The sequence below is a fragment of the Pagrus pagrus genome, assembly GCF_965226575.1.
Source record: "Pagrus pagrus genome assembly, chromosome: 12".
Classification (NCBI taxonomy): domain Eukaryota; kingdom Metazoa; phylum Chordata; class Actinopteri; order Spariformes; family Sparidae; genus Pagrus; species Pagrus pagrus.
The window spans coordinates 30,433,684-30,460,005 of NC_140196.1; the positions used below are offsets into that span (position 1 = coordinate 30,433,684).

A 26,322-nucleotide genomic window follows, 5' to 3' on the forward strand; every position below is an offset into this window, starting at 1 on the left:
AGAAGGATTATAATAAACAAGAGCACAATTAAAGTATTGGGTAGAGTACATTTCATGTCATCGTCTCTCTGATAACAGTTTAATATCAAAGCAATAAGCACTTCTTACTTTCAGCCTGAGAAGATTTCTCTGATTTGTCATCTTCATCTATCCTCTCCTCGTCTTGCTCCTCTGGGCTTTTTTCTGTGTCAGCTGACTTGAGAGATTTGGGAGACTCAGGGTTCTCCTTCCCTTCTCCGTCTTCCTCCACTGTGGTCTTGTGGCCTGGCTGTGCTTTAGGAGAGGAGTCAGGATGTTCTGGGAGCTCAGTCTTTATCTCTTTCTGGTCCCCGAAAGACTCACCGGGAAAAGACTTCTCTTCAGTAAAGTCTTTGTCTTGGTCATCCGCTGGCTTGGAAGTCTTCTCTCCTTCTGTACTATGCTCCTCTTTATTTTCTTCCTGCTCCTCTTTTTCTACTTTGGGCTGGACCTCCTCCTCTGTCTTCACCTCCTCCTTCGGTGAAGAAGTGGTTTTGTCTTCCCCTTCTCTAACCTCTTCCTCGTTTGCCTCCGGTTCTTCAGGAGTTTCAGACTTGGTGCATGGAATGTCGTTGGCGTCTCCTCCTTCTGTATCCATTTTTTCCTCTATCTCTGGCTTCCCTTCCTCAGTTTTTACCTCCTTCCCTTCTCCCTCCTCCTCTTTAGCTGCTTTAACAGCAATCTTAGCAGCAGTGGCAGCACTCGCCAGCTCTGTGGGGGTGAGGAGGGCTGTAGCGGTACTTTCTGCTGCTCCCATCCCAGCTTTTCGGATCTCTCCCTGGGCTCCCATGCAAACCCCAGCCCCTCGCTGATTGGTAAAGCGCTGGTGGGCCTCCAGAAAGGCTAAGGTAGGGTCGTTTAAGATGTGATAATCTGTCCGGCTTACACCATGCTTAGAGGCTCCCAGGAGGAGGTCCTGGTCGTGGAGGCCACACTCCCACCACTCCGGGAGATCAGGGGAGGGCTGGCAGAGCTTGAGTCGCTCAGAGAGCTGCGGATGAGGGAGAACCTGCTCTCGGATGCGGCGGAGCAGCTCGATGCGGTACAGTGTACGAGAAGCACGCTCCTCCGTGATGGGGTCGATGATCAGAGTTGGGTCAGGAAGTTCTGATGAAGTAAAAGACAGGGACAGTCCTTAGTAAGAAAGTCAACAAAATGTCAGACACTCCCAGAGTTGTTACTTCAGCGACTGAACAACAGAACAATACATAATGATGAAAAGATGTCATTCTGCCATGCAGTGACCTCAAGCGACACACATTTGCTCTTACCTGTTTCAGTCTTGACCTGCATTCTGCACACACGTTTACACATGGCAATGAATGAGAAGTAATATTTCTCCAAGCTCTCATCCGTTTTCTTGTCAAGTCGAGCAAAGGCTCTAAACTGTGTCCAATCAAATTTCTGACGCTGGGTGTCAAAGACGACTCCGAAGGTTGACACCACACGGTAGAAATCAGCCTCCTCGCGACGAGTCCATCTGTCAGAGGAACAAACAAAAGTGAGTAGATTGAACTACCAACAGAACCATGATATCAGATCACGATAATGTCTGCTATATGTGAAGGCTGGTTTGTAGGATGGAGATACTGTAGGGTAAATCTTTAATCACATATTCCTCTGTTAAAGTGTTGGATAAACTTTGTGTGACGTTGAGTGCAATACTACCTTTGTCTTCTCTCCTTGTAGTACATGGCTCCATCAGCCATCAGAGAGCTGGCAGTAATCACTGGTGACGCCTCGGCCATGAACTGTCCACCTTTGGCAAAGTAAGCACCTCCTTTAGCCAGATATGGGTTTGCTTCTGCCATGAACACCCCTTGTCCATCTTGGATGTATGTTGCCCCTCCTCCTGTATCAGTAACCATGGTGATGGAGGGCAGGAACTCCCTGCGTCGTCGCCTGCGACCATCGGGCCGGTTGAGGGCCTCTTGACGGAGCTGCTCTCTGCGGTTGGAGCGCTGGTAGGCTGTGATGAGGCGACGCAGACGGGCAGTCAGAGCTGAGGCTGCTGGCCAATACAGACGCTCGTTGGAGCCTGAAGCTCCGTCCACAGCGGGACCACTCTGACCGTTTTCACCTGATTTAGCTACAAGGGAGGAGAGAGGGAAGGGAATGAGGAACAAAAGAGGAAGATATGTTATTTCACCTCTTGCTCCTTATATTGGAGTAAAGGTTTGAGGTGATTGTCAAGTATGTAGTATTTTACACACAGTCAGTAATGTCATGTAACTATACTGACGTTCTACATATTGGACCTTGTTGAGATTTTCACAACTGTAACAGACCTTTAGCACCGACAGTCTCCAAATTGTATCACTTGACATTTTTATGTCAGCTTTCATTTCATCTGTCATTCTTGTAAATTTCAACAGGTTTAGTTGGTTGGTGAGATTCTGCAGGGTTGTACAGGGCTATTGTTTTGGATGGTGCTTCCAGACTAAGACATATTTTCCCACAGAAGGGGGTTCACATTCAGTTAAATGGCTTTTAAATTAAATTCTACTTTTCAAGCACCTTTCAATTTGTGTGAATTTGAGTTTACCTTCGGCTTCACCTTCCACAGTTTCATCTTTGTCATCCAGTGGAGAGTTGGTGAAGTCGTCCATGTCATCTTTGAAAGGCATCCGCAGGGGTTTGTACTCTGGATCCTCATCCTCACTGTAGAGGTTGAAGGGACAGACAAGGAATTGAAGATTTTTATTTCATGAAGGTGCTAACAGATCGCAAACTGACCATTTTTCAGCTATAAAATTTAAAGAAGCAACAACATAATTCACAAAGAGATAAGAAGATTAAAAGAAGGTGAAAAGGAAGAAATTAAGAGACAAAACCAAGTAGAACAACTTTGATTCAAAGAGTTTTCACCATCACATTTTTTGTTGATATTAAATCACTTTAATTTGGCAGCGGTATAAACGATCAATAAAAGGTACATCAGATACACAAACATGTGGACCCATTTCAATTCACATCTTTTGGACAAACTGGACTGTTCATGGCATTTGCTTTATTTGCTTGAAATCACAGTCAGACTCGACAGAGCTCCATGAATTCTGAGCTCTGCTTGAATGAAGTGTTGACAGTAAAGAATGCAAATACAAAAAGGAAGAGAAATACAAGGTATTAAACTAAAAACAGCAAAATGCTACTAGAATAAATGGGGCAGCTGAGAACCTGCTTTTTGGTGAGTGACGCCTGCTTTCTTACCCCTCGACGCCATCTGCCATCATGTCAGAACCCCTCTGCTCAGCGGCGATAGCCTTGGCGTCCGGCATGCCCACCCTCTCCAAGAAACACAGGGTGGGGTCTGCTCGCATCGAGTTGTACTTCTCATAGCCTGCAGAGGAAGGAAAAAAGACATGAGAAATATACAAGCCATGTGTGGAGGTGTCGAGTGGATTTCAATCAGTAAAGAGTCAACGAAGCTTCAAACAGTACAACTAATTGGTCCACACACACACACACACACCTCGAAAGGTAAACTCCTAGAAAGAGTGGTGAGAAAAAGTTGTGCTTTCTTGCTTACTTTGAGACAGACTGCTCAATTTTACATACACATTAACATATGTGCACACACACACACACACACACACGCACACACACGCACACACACGCACACACACCAATATTAAAGGAGGGAATAGACAAAAACAGCAGCAGAAGGGCAGACCCCAGGAGCCAGCTGCTGACAAGACACACAGCCTGTGTGTGTGTGTGTGTGTACACACTCTCCTCCGTCCTGTATGTGTGTGTGGTTAGTGAAGTGAGCCTGCAGGTGCTCATTTGTGTCAGAGAGAGAGGGGAGAGAGAGAGACAGAGAGAGAGACACAGAGAGAGACAGAGAGAAAGAGAGTATATAATGTATACAATATAATATATATATATATATATATACACACACAATATGGAATTGGGGGTAAAATGTATGATTTAATCAAATCCAAATATTCTGACAACCAGTGCTGTGTTAAAATTGGAAACAAAAGAACAGAGTTCTTCAAACAAGGAAAAGGAGTGCATCAGGGCTGCAACCTGTCTCCCACTCTGTTCAACATTTACATCAATAAACTGGCCACTCTTCTTGAACAGTCCTCAAGCCCAGGATTACATCTACAAGGCAAAGACATCAAATTCCTCATGTATGCAGATGACCTGGTTCTACTGTCCCCAACAGAACAGGGCCTACAGCAGAACCTCTCTCTGCTGGAGACGTTCTGTCAAAACTGGGCGGTAGATATCAACCTTGACAAAACCAAAGTCATGGTATTCCAGAAAAAGGCAAGGCTACAGGAGTCCAAACATGTTTTCAGGGTAAGAGGGACCACACTTCAGCATACAGTGGAATATAATTACCTGGGCATCACCATCAGTTCATCAGGCAGCTTTGACAAAGCAATAAACTCCCTCACAGAAAAGGCACGCAGCGCGACTATAGCATCAAAAGCTCACTATATAAACTCAATCCTCCAGTTACAATTTGGCTAAAACTATTTAACAGTGTAATAAAACCGATCCTTATGTATGGAAGTGAAGTGTGGGGCCCTCTAATGACCCAGAGGCACACCTCATGGGACACAACACCCACTGAGAAACTCAACCTTCAATTCTGCAAGGAAATCCTCAAGGTCCACAGAAACTGTCCAAACCATGCACGTAGAGCAGAGCTGGGACACTTTCCTCTCTCTCTACACATGATCAAAAGGTCAATTAAGTTCCAGGTTCACTTAGCACAAGCTGATCCTGATTCCTATCACCACAGAGCCTTCCTCAGTAACAGCCTCTGTCCAGAGACAGACCCTCTGAGAAACACCAGAGAAACCTGCCACCTCAAAATCCAAGACCTCCAAACTCTCTCCAAAACTCACCTGATATCTATAGACAAAGAGAATAAAAAGACTTACATTGACAATTGGAAAAATCAAATCAAATCCATCAATAAATTGGAGTGCTATCGCTCACTGGACAGAGAGTATTCTCCAGCACAATATCTGGTCAGCATACATAACCCCAAACAAAGACAAACACTAACAATGTACAGACTCAGACCATCAGCTGCAGGTTGAAACAGGTCGGCATAAGAAAGAGTGGAAGCCCAGAGAATTAAGAATCTGTAAACACTGCTCTTCAGGAGAAATAGAAACTGAGGCCCATTTCCTCCTCTCCTGCCCCCTGTACCAAACAGAGAGAGGTTTTCCTCCAGCAGATCACTGCAGCAGATCCATCATATCAGGGAAAAACATGTGATGAGCTGTTAAAAGTCTGTCTGGGAGAAGATCCACCATTTGTAAAATTAGCTGCACAATACGTAACACTCTGCCATGAGACTAGAGAAACACACAAATGCTAACCACAACCATTATTGCTATGGTATAATATTGTTGTTGTTTTTCATTTCTTTATTTTATATATTATTATTATTATTATCATCATCATTTAATATGAACTGTATATATATTTTTTAATTATACATAAGAACTTGCAACTGTCTGATGACACCCAATCTGTGTATAAGAGAGAGACAGCACTTCATCAACACACACACACACACACACACACACACACACACACACACGGTATACAGTATAAATGTATATATATTTTTTTATTGTATTATATTTGTGTATATTTGATTCTGTGAGTTGTATTTGTTTTGTTTTCATTGACTCTTGATGCTTTGGCAACATAGTTCTTGTAACATTCATGCCAATAAAGCGAATTTGAATTTGAGAGAGAGGGGGGAGAGAGAGAGAGACAGAGGGAGGGAGAGAGGGAGGGAGAGAGACGGAGAGAGAACGAGAGAGAGAGCGGTCACTGTCACTTATTCATCTGTTTATTTTTATTATTTATTAATATTATTTTATTGTTATATGCTTTGGCAATATAAGCACTGTCTTGTCATGCCAATAAAGCTTTTGAAATTGAAAACTTGAAATTGAGAGGGGGGAGAGAGAGAGGGAGAGACAGAGAATATTGGTGTTGTGTTTGTGTTGTTATTTGTTATGTTCTGTCCGAAAGTGTGTGGACAAGTTGTGTTTTGATGCTTTGGCAACATTGTTGTAAAACTTTCATGCAAATAAAGCCCCTTTGAATTGAACTGAATTGAATTGAATTGACAGAGAGATAGGGGGAGAGAGAGAGAGAGGGAGGGAGGGAGGGAGGGGAAAAGTGTGTGTCATGGTGTGAAAGTGAAATAGTGGGTGTGAGAAACTCTTTGCATGTCTGTGTGTGTGTGTGTGTGTGTGTGTGTGTGTGTGTGTGTGTGTGTGTGTGTGTGTGTGTGTGTGTGTGTGTGCGTGCGTGCGTGCGTGTGTGTGCGTGTGCGTGTTTTTGTGTTTGTCCGTTAATGGCATTCAGGCAGAACAGATTAAAATGTGCAGATTCTACTGAGACACATCGGGAGGGCGAGAAGAGAGAAGGAAGGAAGGAAGGAAGGAGAGGACGAGAGGAGAGGAGAGCACAAGAGGAGAGGAGGGGAGAGGAGAGGAGAGGAGAGGAGGGGAGGGGAGAGGAGAGGAGAGGAGAGCACAAGAGGAGAGGAGAGGAGAGGAGAGGAGAGGAGGGGAGGGGAGAGGAGAGCACAAGAGGAGAGGAGAGGAGAGGAGAGCACAAGAGGAGAGGAGAGGAGAGGAGAGGAGAGGAGGGGAGGGGAGAGGAGAGCACAAGAGGAGAGGAGGGGAGAGCACAAGAGGAGAGGAGAGGAGGGGAGAGCACAAGAGGAGAGGAGGGGAGAGGAGAGCACAAGAGGAGAGGAGGGGAGGGGAGAGGAGAGCACGAGAGGAGAGGAGAGGAGAGGAGAGGAGAGGAGAGCACAAGAGGAGAGGAGAGGAGAGGAGAGCACGAGAGGAGAGGAGAGGAGAGGAGAGGAGAGGAGAGGAGAGGAGAGGAGAGGAGAGGAGAGCACGAGAGGAGAGGAGAGGAGAGGAGAGGAGAGCACGAGAAGAGGAGAGCACGAGAGGAGAGGAGAGGAGAGGAGAGGAGAGGAGAGGAGAGGAGAGCACGAGAGGAGAGGAGAGGAGAGCACGAGAGGAGAGGAGAGGAGAGCACGAGAGGAGAGGAGAGGAGAGGAGAGGAGAGCACGAGAGGAGAGGAGAGGAGAGCACGAGAGGAGAGGAGAGGAGAGCACGAGAGGAGAGGAGAGGAGAGCACGAGAGGAGAGGAGAGCACGAGAGGAGAGGAGAGCACGAGAGGAGAGGAGAGGAGAGGAGAGGAGAGGAGAGGAGAGGAGAGCACGAGAGGAGAGGAGAGGAGAGGAGTGAAGAGGAGAGGAGAGGAGAGCACGAGAGGAGAGGAGAGCACGAGAGGAGAGGAGAGGAGAGGAGAGGAGAGGAGAGCACGAGAGGAGAGGAGAGGAGAGGAGTGAAGAGGAGAGGAGAGGAGAGCACGAGAGGAGAGGAGAGGAGAGCACGAGAAGAGGAGAGCACGAGAGGAGAGGAGAGGAGAGGAGAGGAGAGGAGAGCACGAGAGGAGAGGAGAGGAGAGGAGAGGAGAGCACGAGAGGAGAGGAGAGCACGAGAGGAGAGGAGAGGAGAGGAGAGCACGAGAGGAGAGGAGAGGAGAGGAGAGGAGAGGAGAGCACGAGAGGAGAGGAGAGGAGAGGAGAGGAGAGCACGAGAGGAGAGGAGAGCACGAGAGGAGAGGAGAGGAGAGGAGAGGAGAGCACGAGAGGAGAGGAGAGGAGAGCACGAGAGGAGAGGAGAGGAGAGGAGAGCACGAGAGGAGAGGAGAGGAGAGGAGAGGAGAGGAGAGGAGAGGAGAGCACGAGAGGAGAGGAGAGGAGAGGAGAGGAGAGGAGAGCACGAGAGGAGAGGAGAGGAGAGCACGAGAGGAGAGGAGAGGAGAGGAGAGCACGAGAGGAGAGGAGAGGAGAGGAGAGGAGAGGAGAGGAGAGGAGAGGAGAGCACGAGAGGAGAGGAGAGGAGAGGAGAGGAGAGGAGAGGAGAGCACGAGAGGAGAGGAGAGGAGAGGAGAGCACGAGAGGAGAGGAGAGGAGAGGAGAGGAGAGCACGAGAGGAGAGGAGAGCACGAGAGGAGAGGAGAGGAGAGGAGAGGAGAGCACGAGAGGAGAGGAGAGGAGAGGAGAGGAGAGCACGAGAGGAGAGGAGAGGAGAGCACGAGAGGAGAGGAGAGGAGAGGAGAGGAGAGGAGAGCACGAGAGGAGAGGAGAGGAGAGCACGAGAGGAGAGGAGAGGAGAGGAGAGGAGAGGAGAGCACGAGAGGAGAGGAGAGGAGAGGAGAGGAGAGGAGAGCACGAGAGGAGAGGAGAGGAGAGCACGAGAGGAGAGGAGAGGAGAGGAGAGGAGAGGAGAGCACGAGAGGAGAGGAGAGGAGAGGAGAGGAGAGGAGAGGAGAGGAGAGGAGAGGAGAGCACGAGAGGAGAGGAGAGGAGAGGAGAGGAGAGCACGAGAGGAGAGGAGAGGAGAGGAGAGCACGAGAGGAGAGGAGAGGAGAGGAGAGGAGAGCACGAGAGGAGAGGAGAGGAGAGGAGAGGAGAGCACGAGAGGAGAGGAGAGGAGAGGAGAGGAGAGCACGAGAGGAGAGGAGAGGAGAGGAGAGGAGAGCACGAGAGGAGAGGAGAGGAGAGCACGAGAGGAGAGGAGAGGAGAGGAGAGCACGAGAGGAGAGGAGAGGAGAGGAGAGGAGAGGAGAGGAGAGGAGAGGAGAGGAGAGGAGAGGAGAGCACGAGAGGAGAGGAGAGGAGAGGAGAGGAGAGGAGAGGAGAGCACGAGAGGAGAGGAGAGGAGAGCACGAGAGGAGAGGAGAGGAGAGGAGAGCACGAGAGGAGAGGAGAGGAGAGGAGAGGAGAGGAGAGGAGAGGAGAGGAGAGCACGAGAGGAGAGGAGAGGAGAGGAGAGGAGAGGAGAGGAGAGCACCAGGAGAGGAGAGGAGAGGAGAGGAGAGGAGAGCACCAGGAGAGGAGAGGAGAGGAGAGGAGAGGAGAGGAGAGCACGAGAGGAGAGGAGAGGAGAGGAGAGGAGAGGAGAGGACAAGAGGAGAGGAGAGGAGAGGAGAGGAGAGGAGAGGAGAGCACGAGAGGAGAGGAGAGGAGAGGAGAGGAGAGGACAAGAGGAGAGGACAAGAGGAGAGGAGAGGAGAGGAGAGGAGAGGAGAGGAGAGGAGAGGAGATAACCATAACAGAACCACACCGCCTCTTCTTCAACCCTTCATTCATCACGCCTTCCCTCCTTCTCTCTCCGTCACATTTCAATCGTCTCTGTCACACACACACACACACACACACACACACACACACACACACACACACACACACACACACACACACACACACACACCATCATCATCATAAACGTTAATCATCAGGGCCTTTATAGGACATCACTTTTCAGTGTCTGTGTCTGACGCATTGTTTTGTCTGTGTGTGTGTGTGTGTGTGTGTGTGTGTGTGTGTCTCTCTACATACAAAGCTCACTGTGTGTATGTGTGTGTCAGTCCCCCCCAGGGCCTCCCTGGTGAATGAGGATTATGATTAACCATGGGAGAGCCCTTTTGTATTTGTGTGAGTGTGTGAGAGTGTGTGTATGTCCTAATTGAATGATAGAGGGTGGAAATGATGGAAAAATTATGACAATTATGCCAAATTAATATGAATGAGGGTCTCCATCCACAGCACACACAACCACACTGTGCCTCATCGGGCTGTCACTGTGAGTCACATTCAGTCAACCAGGCACTCAGAGGTGGGTCACTAGGAGATTAACACAACTACACCAAACAATAATCTAAAAAAGAAAGTTAACAGCTAAACAGAGAGAAAGATTTTGTGAATTTAACTCGGGGATCAGCTTTGTTTACAACATTAACACCAGCAACCCAATGCGCACACACACTACACACACACACACACTACACACATATGTAGCCAGTAGTGACACCAGCCATCAATCACACTCCCAATAGCACACTGAGCCTGTCAGCTGTGTGCCGCTATCGCCATAGCAACACCAATCAACCGGTGGCAGCAGTCGTGGGTGTTTGTGTGTGTATCTCAGCCCTCACCCAGTTTGGGTATGGTGTGTGTGTGTGTGTGTGTGTGTGTGTGTGTGTGTGTGTGTGCGTGCACGTCTGTGACGGCCTGATGCTTACTGGGTTGGAAACCGCTGGAATGTATCTGCGAGTGTGTCTGAAGGTGATGACATGTTATCTCTGTGTGTGTGATCTTCATTTTGTATTACTGTGTTTTGGCTGCGCAGGGAGTGTGAGGTGCTGGTGTGTGTTTGTTACCGTGTTTGAAGACACCGATGAGCAGGGCTTTGTCTGCGTCGCTGTCCCACCAGTCAGCTGGGACCTCGGCATGGAATGGCTGGGGGATCCAGATATCCAGCTCACTTTGGCAGAGAAACATACCAAATCAGTGATGATCAAAATACAACTGTTTGTGTTTAATCTACTTCAGTTCAGCATCAGTGTTGTATTTTAATTCAGAGCAGGAAAAAGAGAAAAGTAAATCAGATTATGAGCCATTTTTGTTGTAATATGATTGTAAGATGTCCAACCAGAGATAACAACAAATATCCCAAATATTAATGTGTAAGCAGTTGTGTTGTCTTCTTCTTATGTCTCTTATACTTCTTGTCTTCAATATCCTCCAAGTGTCTCCATGTTATGAATGAAGTAAGTTACGGAAACAGTAAAAAGGAATAATTAGCAAGAAATTTTGCATGAAAATGTCAATCTGGAATCTGGATCATTTTACAAAATAAAAACTGAAACTGATGAGAACATGAAATTGTTGTGTTTAAAAGTGGATACAAAATACTGCAAAAGTCAGTTTTAATGCCTCAAAATGGAATCGCTGACTAAAATAATTTCAGTAAATAACAATAGATTTTGGTTTCAAGCCATTAAGGCTCAGAACTGGCTAATGTCAGTGTGAACAAGTCATGACTTCATGACACAACAACACATTTAGAGGTGCTACATGGTAGGTGCTCCAGAGGAGGCTGTGCGAGTCTGATATGTTGCCTTAATAGACTTCTGCAGTGCTCTTCATGCAGCTCAAAGCTACATTAGCCTCTTCTAGTACAAATCTCTAACCGAATCGCCAGCAGTTGAGTTGCACTGTCGGTAATAGAGGCGTTTTGACAAGGAAGAGGAATGTGTGGCATCGAATATGATGCTTTTATTAAACTTCCCAAAGGTAATAGGAGCTAAATCAGTCCAATGCTCTTTTAAGTGCACCTACTTGTACATACTGACATTTTGTTTCAATCCCAGCCTTAAATTTAGTAACACTAATGGTCACGTACCTAAATTAAGACTATGGGAACTTAAGTGTTGCACCGAGCAATTTTTACGTTGGCAAGAGTCCAACCAAAACCAGTTATCTGGTTAAGAACAGAACTCTTTGTTCACATAAATGACAAGCTGAGAATAGTTTTATGGTTTAAGGTTTTTGCAGGTTCAATTCTGTGGTGCCACAACCCTCCACCCAAAATCCATTATGGAAAATAGAAGGTAGAAAATTGTGTTTGCAGCTAGTTATGGAGAAAAAGGGTTCAATAAACAATGGAAGCAGAAAGACAGAGGGTGACAGGAAGAAAGAAGAAACCAGGGAAACGGTCCCTTATCTCTGCAAACAGCAGCATGCCTGGCCTTGGCAACACACACACACATATGCGTGCGCGCCAAGACTGGCATGCTAAATCCCCCTGGCATATGTTGGCATGATGGCACCCCGTATGCCACACACACACACACACACACACACACACACACACACACACACACACACACACACACGAGAGAGGAGGGGAGGCAGTGGGAGAGATCAACATGAAGAGCACGTGCTCCACATTATAAATGCATCCACATCTGGGTGAAAGGATGATGAGAGGGGGATGGGACATGATAAGAGTCTAAAGTACACTGCAGAGAGAGAGGGAGAGGGAGAGATGGACAGATGGCAAGAAAAGTGTGGTGTGACAGAGTAAATGAAGGAGGAAGCGTGAGGGATTTGTCACAATGAGAAAAACAGTCAAGGTGAGCAGTACAGTTAACCTTCACATCAACAACCTGCACTGTGACGCTTCCAACTACAAGCTAGCAATCAGTGTCTTGTCAGAATGTTAAAAAACCTAACTGGGTCACATTTGTGCTAAAAAGCTAATTTTCCCCTGATAAAGTAAGTGTGTGTTGTATCTGTGAGAATAGGAAGAACTCTGCCAAAGAGGCCACTAGAACAGACAGAAATACACCCCAGTAATAATTCATCACACGTTCATCTAAATATCCATGTCTCAACTCTCTTTCATGATGCATCCAATACATGAAAGCCTTTCCATTGACTGCAAACACTCTCAAATACACAGGGTGTTGATGTGGCTTCTGGTGGTTTGGAGTCGGCTTGCTAAACCTATGGACATTTAAGGATGTTTCAAATTATGACCAGAAAAAGCCAGAGGGCAACCATTACGAGTTTACGATTATCATTTATCTAACAAGAAAAGGACTGTTGGAATCAGCCCTCTGTACGGTGGGAAGAATTGGTTAAAAAGACAATAAATAAAGACAGAAAGTTACTAACCTGGAGTCGGCTAATTCCAGGATGCGCTCAGCCTGGTCGCCGATGACTTCCTGTCGCAGATAATACAGCATCCTCACCCTCAGCAGCACCCTGCAAGACAAAATAATGTTAGTTACACTGTCCTTTGGAAGATTTGGCTAATTTATTTCAACACAGACAAAACATTACCAGGGCGACAATTATTAATAATTTTCTTTATGAATTAACTGAATATAATCAAACTATTTTTGTTTGTAATCAATTAAAAATTTACTCTATTAGAAATCAGAAATCAGATGCCTGTCAAAGACTCCCAGAGATGTGACAACGTGTTTGTTTTGTCTGAGCAGCAGTCAAAGACCCAAAGATGAAGACAAAGATTCAGCATTATAAAAAACTATCTGGTATTGTTGCTCCATAAATGTCTTGGATGATTTATCAATGACATTCATTGTAGCTGAATTATCTTCTGTTGAATGACTAATTGTTTCAGCTGTGAAGGTTACACTGACCCAGGCCGTTAAGGTTTTATTCACAGGATAGCTGAGAGAGGTGACAGGATTATGTCAACCATCTAATTCAATTCATTTGTAAAAACACATTGGAATATATATTCTGTTGTGTTCCTGTTGTTTGTGAAATACTTCTTACATCATATCTTCATTACCAGGGTGGAAATATTGACACTGGACTTATTCTACTGGAGAATATACTAGGAGTCAGGAATGAAAGGTGCTGAACAGGATTCTGATGTAAAACCCTTCAGATGGAAAAAGTCCAAAGGTTTTGTTCTGCTGAAACAGGGCTGGGTGAGATGGACACAATCACAATATTTTGGACTAAATACCTTGATATTAATATTTTGACAACATTGTAAGGGTGGCCATTTGTACTTTGACAAAATATTAACTACAAGATTTTTGATAAATAATTAGCAGTAATGTGTATATAATGAATAAGTGGGTAAAAGCAAGTATTGGAACGAGTAGAACAGTCTGCTCAGTTTAAAATAGTTAATCACTTTGTTATCATGATAATATAAAATCAATATATTGCCCAGCTTTGTTGAAATACTAGTCATTACTGTAACTCAGCATGGTCTACTAGAGTGTCAGAAACACTGTCGATGGTCATCTTCTCTGGATACAAATCACAGACTTTCATAGTCAGAATATTTTGTTCCAGCATTTCTTCCAGTAAAATGAATCACTTCAGTCACAGCTCAAGTAAAGATTTGATCTCCTGACATTAGAACTGCTGCTATCTGGGAGATCTGCTCCACTGTAAACATTTGTCACCAGGAATTTAATGCCAATAACAGCGTTTGGAGCAGAAGAGCGAGGGGGAGAGTTGGGGGTTAGGAGGAGGAGATGAGTGGGAGGAGCAGAGAGGAGAAGAACTGAAAAGACAGAGCTGTGCTGGTAGGGAGGAAACAAAGTTTGGAGAGGCTGCACAGAGGAGGGGGTGAGTGAGGGTATAAAGACAGTCATTTGCAACTCATCCTGCAGTGTGTGTGTTTATGCATCAATGGCATCGCAAGTTGCAGTATGTGTGTGTGTTTGTTGGCAGGCTGTGTGTGCTCATCCATCAATGTGCCAGGCCTGATTAGCCACACAACGCTGTGCTCCAGCCTAGCAGATGGCACAACATAATCACCCCCAAGTGTGTGTGTGTTGTGTTTGTGTGTATGTGTGCGTCTTTCACCCACTTCCAACAGGTCTGCCTGCCTAGCACCTGGCCTGGCACATAGCCAGCCAGCCAGCCAGACACAAACTTCCCCCTCAACAGGAAAGGAGGGCAAGGAAGCAAATCTCCCTGACAGGAGGGAGAGCTGACCACAAAGCAAACCAGTGAGTGTGTGTGTGTGTGTGTGTGTGTGTGTGTGTGTGTGTGTGTGTGTGTGTGTGTGTGTGTGTGTGCGTGCGTGCGTGCGTGCGCACGGAGAAAGACGGGGAGACTGCTGTGTCTGAGTGTCAGACTCAGAAACCATCACTCCTGACACTTCTATCCATGTCTGGGTTTTAAAGTCACATTTGTTTGGTGTCCATGAATTCCTTGATTTCCTGCATGTGATCACTAATTTAACCAATAAACTGTTAATGGCCCCTAAAATGTATAAAAGCAACTTGTTAGCCACTAGTCTAGATACCACGTTTCATGTGTGTGTGTGTGTGTGTGTGTGTGTGTGTGTGAGAATGAGAAGGTCTTACTTGTTACAGTGATGTTTCAGGTGTCTCTTGTAGCTATCCTCTTGCAGCAAGTGGTCGGGGTTGCAGCTGTGCAGCCAATCAGCTCGTGGAGTCTGTGGAGGTGGGGCCTGGGGCTTCCCCTTCTTGCCCTTCCTGCCTCGAGGGACTGGGGTAGAGAGACCTGGAGGGAGGGAGGTATGGGGGGGGGGGGAGAGAGAGAGAGAGAGAGAGAGAGAGAGAGGTGATGGTCAGGTGCTTCTACAGAAAACAGGTGCAAACCCTAATCAAACATTTCCAGGGACATTTTAACATTTTGTCAATTTATACAGCATCTAAAAATGAATTCAAAACGTTGCTGGCTTCAGTTATCTAAAGGTGCGTTCACACCGGACCTTTTATTTTTGTCGCTGTCGCTCATGTCGCTCCAAAAAAATCGCTCGGTTGCTCAGCTGCAGTCGCTCGTCGGCACAATTCAACAGATCGCTCTGATAACGTCATTCAAGCGATTCCAGTGAATTTCACGTCGCTCGGAGGCGCTCATTTCTTCCCGTTTTCAACGGTATACGCGGTTGACAACGGCCCAGTTTGACGAGCTGTTGGCGAGAATCGGAGGCAGGAATTGCCCGGTTGGACACCAACTACAGGCGCTCCATCCCAGAGCGCCTGGCCATTTGTCTCCGGTGTTTGTGTGTGTCAACGTAAAGCCGGCTTTGCTCTTCCGGACCGGTGGAGTTGTATTACGTTTACATGGTTTCAGTAGTTGTCATAATTAGGCCTACATATAGATTACGGCAGCCAGTCAGCGCTGAGCGACAAGCGACTGACAGCCAGAGAGTTGGGGTTTCTCAACTCGAGCGACAGAGCGTTTTTTCGCTCCGTCGCTATCGCTCAGAGCCCCAGCGACATTTCGCCTGAGCGATTAATCGCTCAGTCGCTCGTTTGCATTAACTTAATATGTAAACTTGTCGCCAGCGACAAAAATAAAAGGTCCGGTGTGAACGCACCTTTAGTGAGGCAGCACAGCCTGGAACTGAACCTCACCTGTGCCTGAGGTAGTACAGAGTGTTAGAAGATGTCAAGGACCCAAAATGTCTGGTCAGAATCAACTCTTGTTTAACCTGCATTTATATTGGCAAGGTCTTAGTGCAGCTTCTTATGTTACACATTTGACAACTTTGATTTCTCTAAAAAGCATCAAGAAGAGAGGCAGGCAGTTCAGTGTACAGGGCTCCTGTGTGATCATCTCACTGAAGCTGTGCATCACAGTAATTGTTTACTTTCAAATTCCCTCGAATACTGGACCCTATTCCTCTAATTGCCACTTATACCCCCGCAAGGCGACCTGATTTAATATAATAGCAAGTTAATATATTAAAATTAAGATTAATATCACTAATTAATTAGTCCATTACTTTTCAGATTCTCAAATCAAGTTACGTAAATGTAACATGTTCTGTTGGTACAGTCCCAGATAGTGTTAGTGATTATATGTTACAATGCTCATACAATATATAAAAGGTGTGTCTATAGTGTAATCGGGTGTGTGTGTTTTACCAGAGTGGTTTGTCAGCGTCTTGGTGGTCCCGTCTGCAGTCGGGGCGATCAGGTCCCAGATGAAGCTCTTGATGTTCTCATCACCACGGTAATGCAGCAGGCAGTAGGCCAGGAGGGCTCGGCAGATTGTTTCCACGTCAGCCTCCTTCAGGGGGCGTTTGAAGCGACCGTGAGCCAGGATGTCACTCCATCTACCCCACCTATAGACAGACATGGAGAAAACAGGTAGGGGCGACCCCGTCAGCCTCAAACATAATGTTACACATTTGTTTAACAGTACACAGCATTCTCCCTCTAGAAAATCTCTCCAAACTAATGTACTCTGTGCTGAAGTGTAAATTTGATGTTTAATCAAGGGAACATAAATACTGTAGCAAAAACTAGTAGCTCACTCCATGTCAACACTGTATATCATATGCTGAATTAACTGATATGACTGACAAGCACATTTTAAAGAAAAAAAATAAAAATAAATTGCAATATAACACTTTAATGTTCTTGATATAATGGACAAATTGTCAGCCCTACAAACCTGTCACAATATCGATGGAGGTATTCGGTCAAAAATAATGTGATATTTGATTTTGTTGCCAATCTGAGTATTTATGAAGCGCTTTAGAGGAGATTTTCAAATATCAAGAAATACAGCATTATGTTAAGGCCATATCACTCATCCCACAACTTAAACGTTTTCTTCACTAAAATGTCCATTGTCTTCAGATGCTTTCAAACACTAACCACACGAGACAGTTTGTTTCTGTGCTACTTTACTTTCATGGCTCAGATAAAACTGATATTATGACCACCCACCCACACCCACACACACCCACCCACCCACCCACACCCACACACACCCACACACACACACCCACACACACACCCACACACACACACCCACACCCACACCCACCCACCCACACACACACCCACACACACACACACACCCACACCCACCCACACACCCACACACCCACACACAAATCATTGTCTTGCAGTGAAGACATCTCACACACACAAACACCGGTGCGTGCCAGGCTCTCATTATACCATATACCAGCCTGTTGATCTAACCATTACTGTGGTCCTAACTAGTGCCACCCATGCATCCCTCTGTGTGTTTCACGGATCAAAGCCCGATGCCCCCAACCACTTCCAGAGAGTGAGCGGATGTGGTGGGCAGCATCTCTAACACTGTCTTGTTCTCCACCAAAATTATTACACTACTGCTTCCCAGTCTTCACTGAACCATGTGAACCAGTCTTACTCTGAATGATTTCAGACAGTGTAGAGTGGTGGACGAGGATGAGAGTGTGTGTGTGTGTGTGTGTGTGTGTGTGTGTGTGTGTGTGTGTGTGTGTGTGTGAGTGAGTGAGTGAGTGAGTGAGTGAGTGAGAGAGAGAGAGAGAGAGAGAGATGGATGATGGGAAAAGACAACAGAGCGCTGAGCAGAGAGGAGGCCAGTCAGACAGTGTGTTTTTGTGTCCTACAGCCTCGGGCCACGAGACGAGACTGTAACAATAACAACGCTGACATCTCACCACCACTATTCGTTCTTACACACACGCGCACACACACAGTCACGCCAAGTCAGCCATGAAAATGGACGGGCTCACCCGATCATCACTATCCGTGGTAAGTGTGTCAATTTGCCTTTCTGTGTGCAGTAAAAAGAACTCATCTTTGTGACTGTAAAGGCTGGTATTGTGTTCACGTAGAGGTCTGCAGACGTTCTGTCACAGTAATATATCTTTTTTATTTATTTTCAATAAATGGAAAAACATAGGTGCCTAAAGAGTGAATTTCAGATGAATTTGTTTTACAGAAGTGTGTGTGTGTAAGTATCTATCTATCAAAATTAGTAGCTAGGTGCTGATGGCCTTGAGAGCAACGATTGTTGTGTACTCTATCACTCTATCACAAGTTATTTATAAAAGGTTGTATGATCTCTACACAAGTATTACTTAAGAACACTTAAGAAGCTGAGATGATTGGTACCAATCTCATGTCTGTTTTGGCTACAAATATGAAGCAACTGCCAGCAGCCAGTTAGCTTAGCTTTGAATAAAGAATGAAAATAGGAGAAAATAAGCCAGATTGGCTCGACCCGATGGTAACAATACCTGCATCTCTTAAGCTAATTAATTAACACATTATATATTGTTTGTTTAAACTGTCCAAAATCTGTGTATATTCATCACTGTGAGGCTGCTAGGTGTCTACTGTAGGCTCCAGGAAGTCACTGCATCCAGACATCCAGTCTGACACATGAACATACTATGTGTTGTGAGTTTCAGAGGTGCTGATAAGTTAAATAACAGTTGAAGTTAGAGTCACAATACTGGAATTTCTAGCTTTGGCCAGCCACATTTGGGGCATAAAATAAGATTCTTATTAAAAGATAAATATAAGAAGGCTTCTGCACTGTGTTAATAACAGGAGGCTATGTAGGCACTGCAGCGGTGCATCTGTCAACTCTGACAATACTGCAAAAAATAAGTATTGAAAGCATTTCAAATTTTCAGTATTGATACGCATCGATATTTAGAAACTTTTGATAACGGTAGTTTGAGTCTGAATTGAATTATTGCATAACATTTTTTTTGTAAATAAGCCAGTGGTCAACATTAGCAGAAAACATGAATATGTGACTGACCCATAGACCAGCAGGTTCTTCTCCACTCTGAAGCACTCAGATCGGGGGTAGCCCTGGGCTTTGTCTTGGGGTCGTCGTGGTTTGGAGGAGGGTTTGCTTGGCTCGTCGTCGTCGCTCTCCAGCTCAGAGAACTCCAGCATCTCGTCCTCTTTGACGCTGCTGTAGTGCCGCGTCTGCTTCCTCACCCTCGGCGTGTCAATCACCAGTGTGTTCTGAGACAGATTCAATGAAAACGCTAGTCAGCATACTTTAATGGTCTACGATGGTATTTTATTCTGAAAGCTGATTTCCTATTTACTAAGAACCTGGTTTCAATTAGAGATGGCCTTCTATAACACTATGCAAAGCACCTTCTGCTTTACTCCAGTGAACTGGTCCATTTGTTTCTTGTATATTCTGACTCTCAGTATACAAAATGTGATTAATTGGATATCTGGCCCCATGTTTAAACCCTGATGCTGAGAAAATTGGTGCCCAGCTCAAACAGAAACTGGCATTAATTATGTTGTCTAATGAATTACATTTTTGTTCAATTAATTTGATTTTTTCCCCCTTGCAAACCTATTCATATGCGCAAACAGGGCAGTAGTTAGTTCCACAATTATTACAGAGCGCTGCAGCCATTTCCATTTTAATGTCACACAATAAGAAATCCCAGGGGAGAGGCCGTGTTTTCACCCGTCGAGCTGGATTAAGTGTTCCAGTGAAGGGCCCTCCGGAAGAGAGGCAGTGAGGGAGAGGAGCGATGAAGAAATCAGGAGGGCTGAATATACTCATGAAAAAGTAAACAAATATGGAGGGAAGGAACGCAAAAATATAAAGATGCCTGTCAGCAGAGTGCTCAGTGTGTGTGTAAGAATGAGACTGAGCTTGGGTGTGTGTGTCTGTGAGCACTAGCCTAAGTGATATCTCTGTACCCTCCAGGCATCTGCGCTGTTAAGTGGAGCTAAGCAGCTTACTCTCTCTCGCTCAAACACACACACGAGAGCAGGGAAACATGGGTAATTAAGGAAGAGAGGAGATTCCCAACTGTCAATATTAATCTCTCTCTCTCTCTCTCTCTCTCTCCTTCCCTCATGATATTCTGTCTCTCTCTCAGTCTGTCTCACTTTCCTCCTCCTAAACTTGTGGTGATAGTGATGACTAATTACAACCGCTAGTCCCCTCTCCATATGGAGACTCTACCGTATGTGTGCGTGTGTGTGTGTGTGTGTGTGTGTTAGTGTGAGTGAGTAAGACTACTTGGAAGCATAGTGTGATTGTTCTGTCTCTATGGCAGCATCATCTTCTGTGTTTGTTTTGTGGAGGGTTTTTAAGTTGCAGGTACTTATATTATACAGGTGTTTATATTATGAACGTGCAGTTGTACATGTGGTGTGTGTGTGTGTGTGTGTGTGTGTGTGTGTGTGTGTGTGTGTGTGTGTGTGTGTGTGTGTGTGTGTCTGTGCGCACTATCTAGTACCCGTCCATTGATGGCATCCAGGTCCAGCTCGGCCTTCTTGGCCCATTTCTGCCAGAAGTCTGGATCCTCAAGAGAAATGTCTGTCCGGTTACCTGTTGCAACAAAACTGGCCTGCAAACGAAGGCAAACACGGGGGTCTGGTGATTCCACTATTTCAAAGACTATTTTGACACACAATCAAGACTTTAAATACAATTTGAACAGACATTAAGTGAGTAAAGGAGAAGTTCTTAGAGTAACATTTGCACCTTAGCAAAGGTGGAGCCCTTGCCCTCAGACTCAATGGTGATGGTGTGTGTTCGTCTCTGGAGGATCTGGTCGATGTCCTCCTCACAGAATTTGGAGCCTTCGTCTTCCTCATCCATCAGAGCTCCGTATGCTCCCTTTCTTAGAAGGTCCTCGATCTCCTTTTTGGATAACTGTTGGACCTGGACCAGACGCAAAAACATTTGATTTCCATGACAAACATTTTGTGTTGTGAGTGTACAAATACTGTCTGAAAACACGTCAGAGCAATCATCAATGCTTTATGTTGTTTAAGATAATCTCCCTGATAGTGTGACCACAGGGCACCCAGACCCACTAACAAAAGGGATCGGGGATGTACCCAAAGAGGGGTCTGACAACATTGTGTTTGTGTTAACCATGAGGACTTACCCCGCTGTTGGCGTTCTCTCGTCCACTCATGCTCTGCAGGACAGCCTTGTCGAGCCCCAGCTTCAGACTGGCCTTGTCAAACATCTCCCTCTCATAGCTGTTCCTGGTGATCAGACGGTAGATCTTGACGGCCTTGGACTGGCCAATACGATGACACCTGGCCTGAGCCTGGAGAAGGATGCATTCGGACAGTCAGACACATTTCATTTACTTATCCGTTCAGTCCAATGGGCTACATTTAGCTGGAGATGTGAGTTAAAGCACAGGACTAATGATACGGCCCAGTGAACCAGAGCTAAATGCAGCCAGTAGAGTTCATCCAGCACACAGTCCCCACTCCAGGGCTTCCACCCTAAAGCTGATAGGAACGCTATAGTACAATGGCCTCAATAGTTACATGCTATAGTGAATCAAATGTCCTGTAAGTACTACTTGAATCATTATACACCAAAAACACTGCAGACAAAGCGTGGTGGGGTCTGTACCTGCAGGTCGTTCTGAGGATTCCAGTCAGAGTCAAAGATGATGCAGGTATCTGCTGCAGTCAGGTTGATGCCCAGTCCTCCAGCTCTCGTACACAGCAGGAAGACAAAGCGGTCTGAATCTGGTCTGGAGAAGCGGTCGATGGCTGCCTGCCGCAGGTTTCCACGAACTCTGCCGTCAATACGTTCATAGGGATATCTGGACACAGAGCGGTTAGACAGGTGTGAATGACTGTCAGTAACATAATGTTTCAACACTGTAGGAGAGATGTGAAAACTTGAAATGTCTCATTGTCCGAATTAATAATTCTTATAAATTATTATTAACTATATAATTTGAAATATTTGTTTAAAGTAGCTGTGAAATAAGGTGTGTCACGTTTAGTTTTTTTTTTTAATTCAGTGTGTCAGACATGTGTCAGTGAATCAATGTTGCACGTCTTCTGCTGCCAAGTAAATGTGTATTTTTAACATGTACGCTCACATTTACTAAATGAATCAACCATTTTGACAATCAATCAGTTTGAGTATTTTTTAAATTCTTTTTAAGTGTGAATTTATTTGGATTCCTCCACCCCTCAATCACAGTAAACTGGATATCTTTAGGTTGTGGACAGAACAAGACATTCAGCATCTTGTGGACATTTTTCACAATTTTCTGGCATTTTACAGACCAAACAAATAATTGATTACTTGAGAAAATGATTGCAAGATTAATCAACAATGAAAATAATCATTAATCTACACTAAGCAACTTTGGCACAAACAATGGCAGCTGTGCCATTCATGTCAAACATCATGTAAACATCACCACACCTCAAGAGGTGAAGTGATGTCTTCTCCTCTCACCGTTTCTGGATGAGGTAGTCCTCCAGGATGTCCAGACAGCGGACCATCTGACTGAACACCAGGACTCTGTGTCCGCCAGCCTTCAGTTTGGGCAGCAGCTTGTCAATGAGCACCAGCTTGCCAGCGGCCTGGATCATGGCTTGGAGTGCCATATCCGCTACGTCTGTCCCGTGGGAGTCCCTAAACTCCTCTGCGATCTTCTCCTCTGCTCCTGGGTGAGGAAAAACAATTCAAACATCAGGAAACCAAATGATTTTGGAACATTAAAGGTTTGTGGAATCATAATACTTTATTATCTAATTTTGGAAGTGTGTGTATACCATTAATGAGGTAGGGGTGGTTGCAGCATTTCCTCAGCTCCATCATGGTGTTGAGGAGGTTTGGGACACTGGATCCTCCACCTCCTCCTCCTCCTCCTCCTCCTCCTCCTCCTCCTGTACCTCCTTTGGACAGGAAGCTGAAATTCTTCTCCAGAATGGCCCGATAGTATTTCTTCTGGATGTTGGTCAGCTCCACCTGACAACAACAACAGATGATCCAGTTATTTTTCATTTCCTGAACCAGCACTACACACAGGAGGATGGGACATGACGTCAGTCCTACCTCAATGATGGTCTCTTCTTTAGGGGCCAGGTTCTTCTCCACATCCTCCTTCAGTCGTCTCAACATCATGGGCTTCAGAATGCCTTGCAGTTTCTGAACCTGAGACAGACACAATGTTAACACTTAATTCTGTGTGGAATTAAAATTACATGTTAGATGACACAGATGAGTCTCCCATTTACCTGTTCTTCAGTCTTTAGGTCTCCAAATTCAGTCATGAAAGTCTGCTCAGATGGGAACCGCTCAGGCTCCAGGAAGTTGAGTAAGCTGAAGAGCTCTTCCACCGTGTTCTGGAGAGGAGTTCCTGTCAACAGAACTTTGTGCTCCTGCAGGTGGAGGGAGAGACAGGAAAGATATATTTAGAGTCTCTAAAATGGAAAGCAGGATGTCTTCAGAACTTTAACCTTCTAAAGAGAGATATTGTAATAACATGGCACAGATACTAGGCAAGGTCCGACTCTCTATAAAGATCTTTGAAGAACTACAAACTCCTGCTAAATAAAACATGTTTATTTGCATCAAACTGTACTCAGTGTGTCAAGAAACTGCAAACATACCATAAACTCTTATTTTAGGCTTTTAAAAGCCTTGAGCACCACTCACCATGTCCATCATCTTGAGTCCTTCCAGTAGTTTGCAGTTTCGGTTTTTGAGGCGGTGGGCCTCATCTATCACCACACAGCGCCACGGCACGCTGCGAAGCTCTGGACAGTCAGTCAGAATCATCTCAAAGGTTGTTATGACCGCATGGAACCGATACACTCCCTTAATTATCTTACCCTGCAGGCACGAAGAGAGAAAGACAAAGAAAGAGGAAGAGAATGAAGGTCAGTAAGAATAATCCATGATGTCTTTGTTTTCCTCCCAGATCCACAGTGTAAGATGATGGAGTCAGAGACAGTTTTTACTTTTAGACCAAAAGTAAAAAAGGCATTGATTGTGGGCCACAACAGCTCTATACATTTATGAGAAAACGCTGTAGCTAAGAAATGGAGACCTAAAATGGCAGTACTGCCATCTATAGTGCTATGATATGTTCACCTCAGAAAGTGAGCCCCTTTTCTTTATTCAAACCAGGTCAAATACACCACATCACCTTATTATCAAAATCTGTAAGACATAGCAGAAATAAACAATGTAGACGGAGACACCATGTAGCTATTGTATGTCCTTTCTCTTTGTAGAGAAGCAGGCAGTCCAGGACAAAAGGACACAATGTCCATTGCAACCTTGAGGATTACTTCAGCCTGGATTAGAAACAAGCAGCTAACAAGGGCACTGCTACTACGGCTTATTTTCTTCACAGACTTGTTGTGGCAGGGTTACACTGAAAGATGTTAGCAGCATTGTACAATAAGAGCTTACAGTATATGGCTTACAGCTAGAGGACTGTAAAGAGCTTATACAGCAGAGGAGCACTGTCAATCCCCAGCTGGATGAGGAGGTGTTCAGATCTGCTGACTGTCTCCCAGCAGCATCTCATTTCTTCAGTCTACTGCGCAGCTACATCATCCACACATACTGGTTTGTTTCTCATTCAGCTGCTGAGAGGATGCAGCAAGTATGACAACAAGCCACATTCTGTTTGGGTCTTCAGTATATTTCATGAGTTGGCCCACTAGATATTTATAGCTTAACAAAAAAGAAAAGTTTTAAAAATGATAATACTTTTTTTAAAATATTTTGTTAAAATGCTCTTTAAATATGAAGGATCCCTGATCAATTATCATATTCATACTCTGAATTCCTGTGCAATGAGTCTCTACTCGCCATGCTCAGTCATTTTAAGAAACTTGGGGTCCTAGTACCATTTTGCATCTTAAGTATATAACACTACAGGCATTTGCTTTTGGCCCACAGCCAACCATTAGGTTTCAGTTCTGGCTCCCTGGCCTATTTCTAATGTAAACTTAACAAGCTCCTGTTGGCACTATTTAGGTTAAGCTACCATGTAGGCTGCAGAAATGCAAAAAAAACCTACTGATTGATGTTAACCGGGCAACTTTTTTGACTTAAAAAAAAAAAAAAGTGGACAACGGTAAATTCACTTATAGTGAAAGCCTGGATAAGACATTCTTAAGTTGGCAACATCCCCTACAGATGTGTTCTGGTAGCTCTAATCCAAGGGGGCCAAAATTAAAAACTGGGTCTACGTCGAGGGCAGAAGAGGGTCAATATTTATCAACAAACAGACTTAAATTGACCAAGTTTTTTCAGATATTATAACAAATTATTTAAGTTTAATACGTTTAACAATGTTTGGGCTTCTGAGCTGTGGAAACTCTCAGGATAGAGTGAAGGTGTGCATCAGTGAGACAACTCCTGTGTAATGTGTTGTTCATCACCATCACAGAGAAAAGCATTTGGGCAGCTTGTAGGTGGAGTCAGGGCATCGCTTCGGGGATGAAAAGTTGGAACTGTGCAGCGCTTTGCCTGGAGTGTGTCACTACATTAGAGTTAGATCAGCTCCATTTGCAGGTTTATAACCATGTGAACCATATTAGGGTTTTCAGCGACAACTATTATACTACTGATCATCTCCTCATTTACACTGTAACTATAAAATTCTTTTTTAAAGCAACACCAGCTAATAGAGTGCTGCAGGAATGATGTATTTTTGTATGCTAACCCAGCCTTGGTTCCATTGACGAAAAACCTGAGAAAGCTAACATTTGGCTTTAGCTTTAGATGAACTAGAACTCGGTCACACGACTTCGTCACCCTTATATATACACACTTTACTATAAATGTATCGGTGTGTAAGTTGGGAAGTTGGACCTTATTTCGGGCATCTGATTGAAAACCCATTTAAAAAAACAACTGACTTCAAGACAAGGGAACCAGAAATGTAAAAACACACTAAAACCCACGAAACTCTACATCATCTCATATAAGGACAGCTAGCAGCTCCGTCTTGTCCCATTTACCTGTGCCTCCCTGTAGTACATCTCGTAGGCCTGGATGGTCTTGCGGCTGGCCTGGCTGCCGTGGTAGACGACCGCATTGAGCTCGGTCCAGGTCCTGAACTCCCTCTCCCAGTTGGGGATGGTGGAGAGTGGGGCAATGACCAGGAATGGCCCCTCAATGCCCTTCATGTAAATCTCATAGAGGAATGTAATGGACTGGATGGTCTTTCCTAGACCCATCTCATCGGCCAAGATACAGTTACGTCTGTGGAGAACAAATGAGTGAATGAGAGGCTGAAAACAGGCAGACTGCATTTTACATGATTTGTATTTCAGTGTCACTGAATGGGTAAATGCCCACGTGCCATTTAGCAAAGACAACTCCCCACAGTGGCCCTGATGTAATCTTACATCTTAATAAGACTT

The 26,322-nt window shown here is 45.1% G+C and overlaps 1 protein-coding gene across 1 annotated transcript in view; it reads right to left on the bottom strand.

Annotated features, from left to right (window-relative positions):
• chd7 (chromodomain helicase DNA binding protein 7) overlaps positions 1-26,322 on the bottom strand; it is an 87,342-nt gene that overhangs the window by 6,890 nt on the left and 54,130 nt on the right. Inside the window, exons 13-32 of the mRNA XM_084369231.1 lie at positions 25,918-26,161; positions 23,594-23,770; positions 23,173-23,316; positions 22,991-23,089; positions 22,708-22,903; positions 22,388-22,598; positions 21,542-21,737; positions 21,057-21,224; positions 20,648-20,827; positions 20,400-20,510; positions 18,938-19,149; positions 16,285-16,484; positions 14,752-14,911; positions 12,563-12,652; positions 10,261-10,364; positions 3,229-3,358; positions 2,564-2,679; positions 1,687-2,107; positions 1,290-1,498; positions 109-1,125 (exon numbers count right to left, since the gene is read on the bottom strand). Coding sequence (XP_084225357.1) covers positions 109-1,125; positions 1,290-1,498; positions 1,687-2,107; positions 2,564-2,679; positions 3,229-3,358; positions 10,261-10,364; positions 12,563-12,652; positions 14,752-14,911; positions 16,285-16,484; positions 18,938-19,149; positions 20,400-20,510; positions 20,648-20,827; positions 21,057-21,224; positions 21,542-21,737; positions 22,388-22,598; positions 22,708-22,903; positions 22,991-23,089; positions 23,173-23,316; positions 23,594-23,770; positions 25,918-26,161 — 4,385 coding nt within the window. The remainder of the gene's footprint in view (positions 1-108; positions 1,126-1,289; positions 1,499-1,686; positions 2,108-2,563; positions 2,680-3,228; positions 3,359-10,260; positions 10,365-12,562; positions 12,653-14,751; positions 14,912-16,284; positions 16,485-18,937; positions 19,150-20,399; positions 20,511-20,647; positions 20,828-21,056; positions 21,225-21,541; positions 21,738-22,387; positions 22,599-22,707; positions 22,904-22,990; positions 23,090-23,172; positions 23,317-23,593; positions 23,771-25,917; positions 26,162-26,322) is intronic.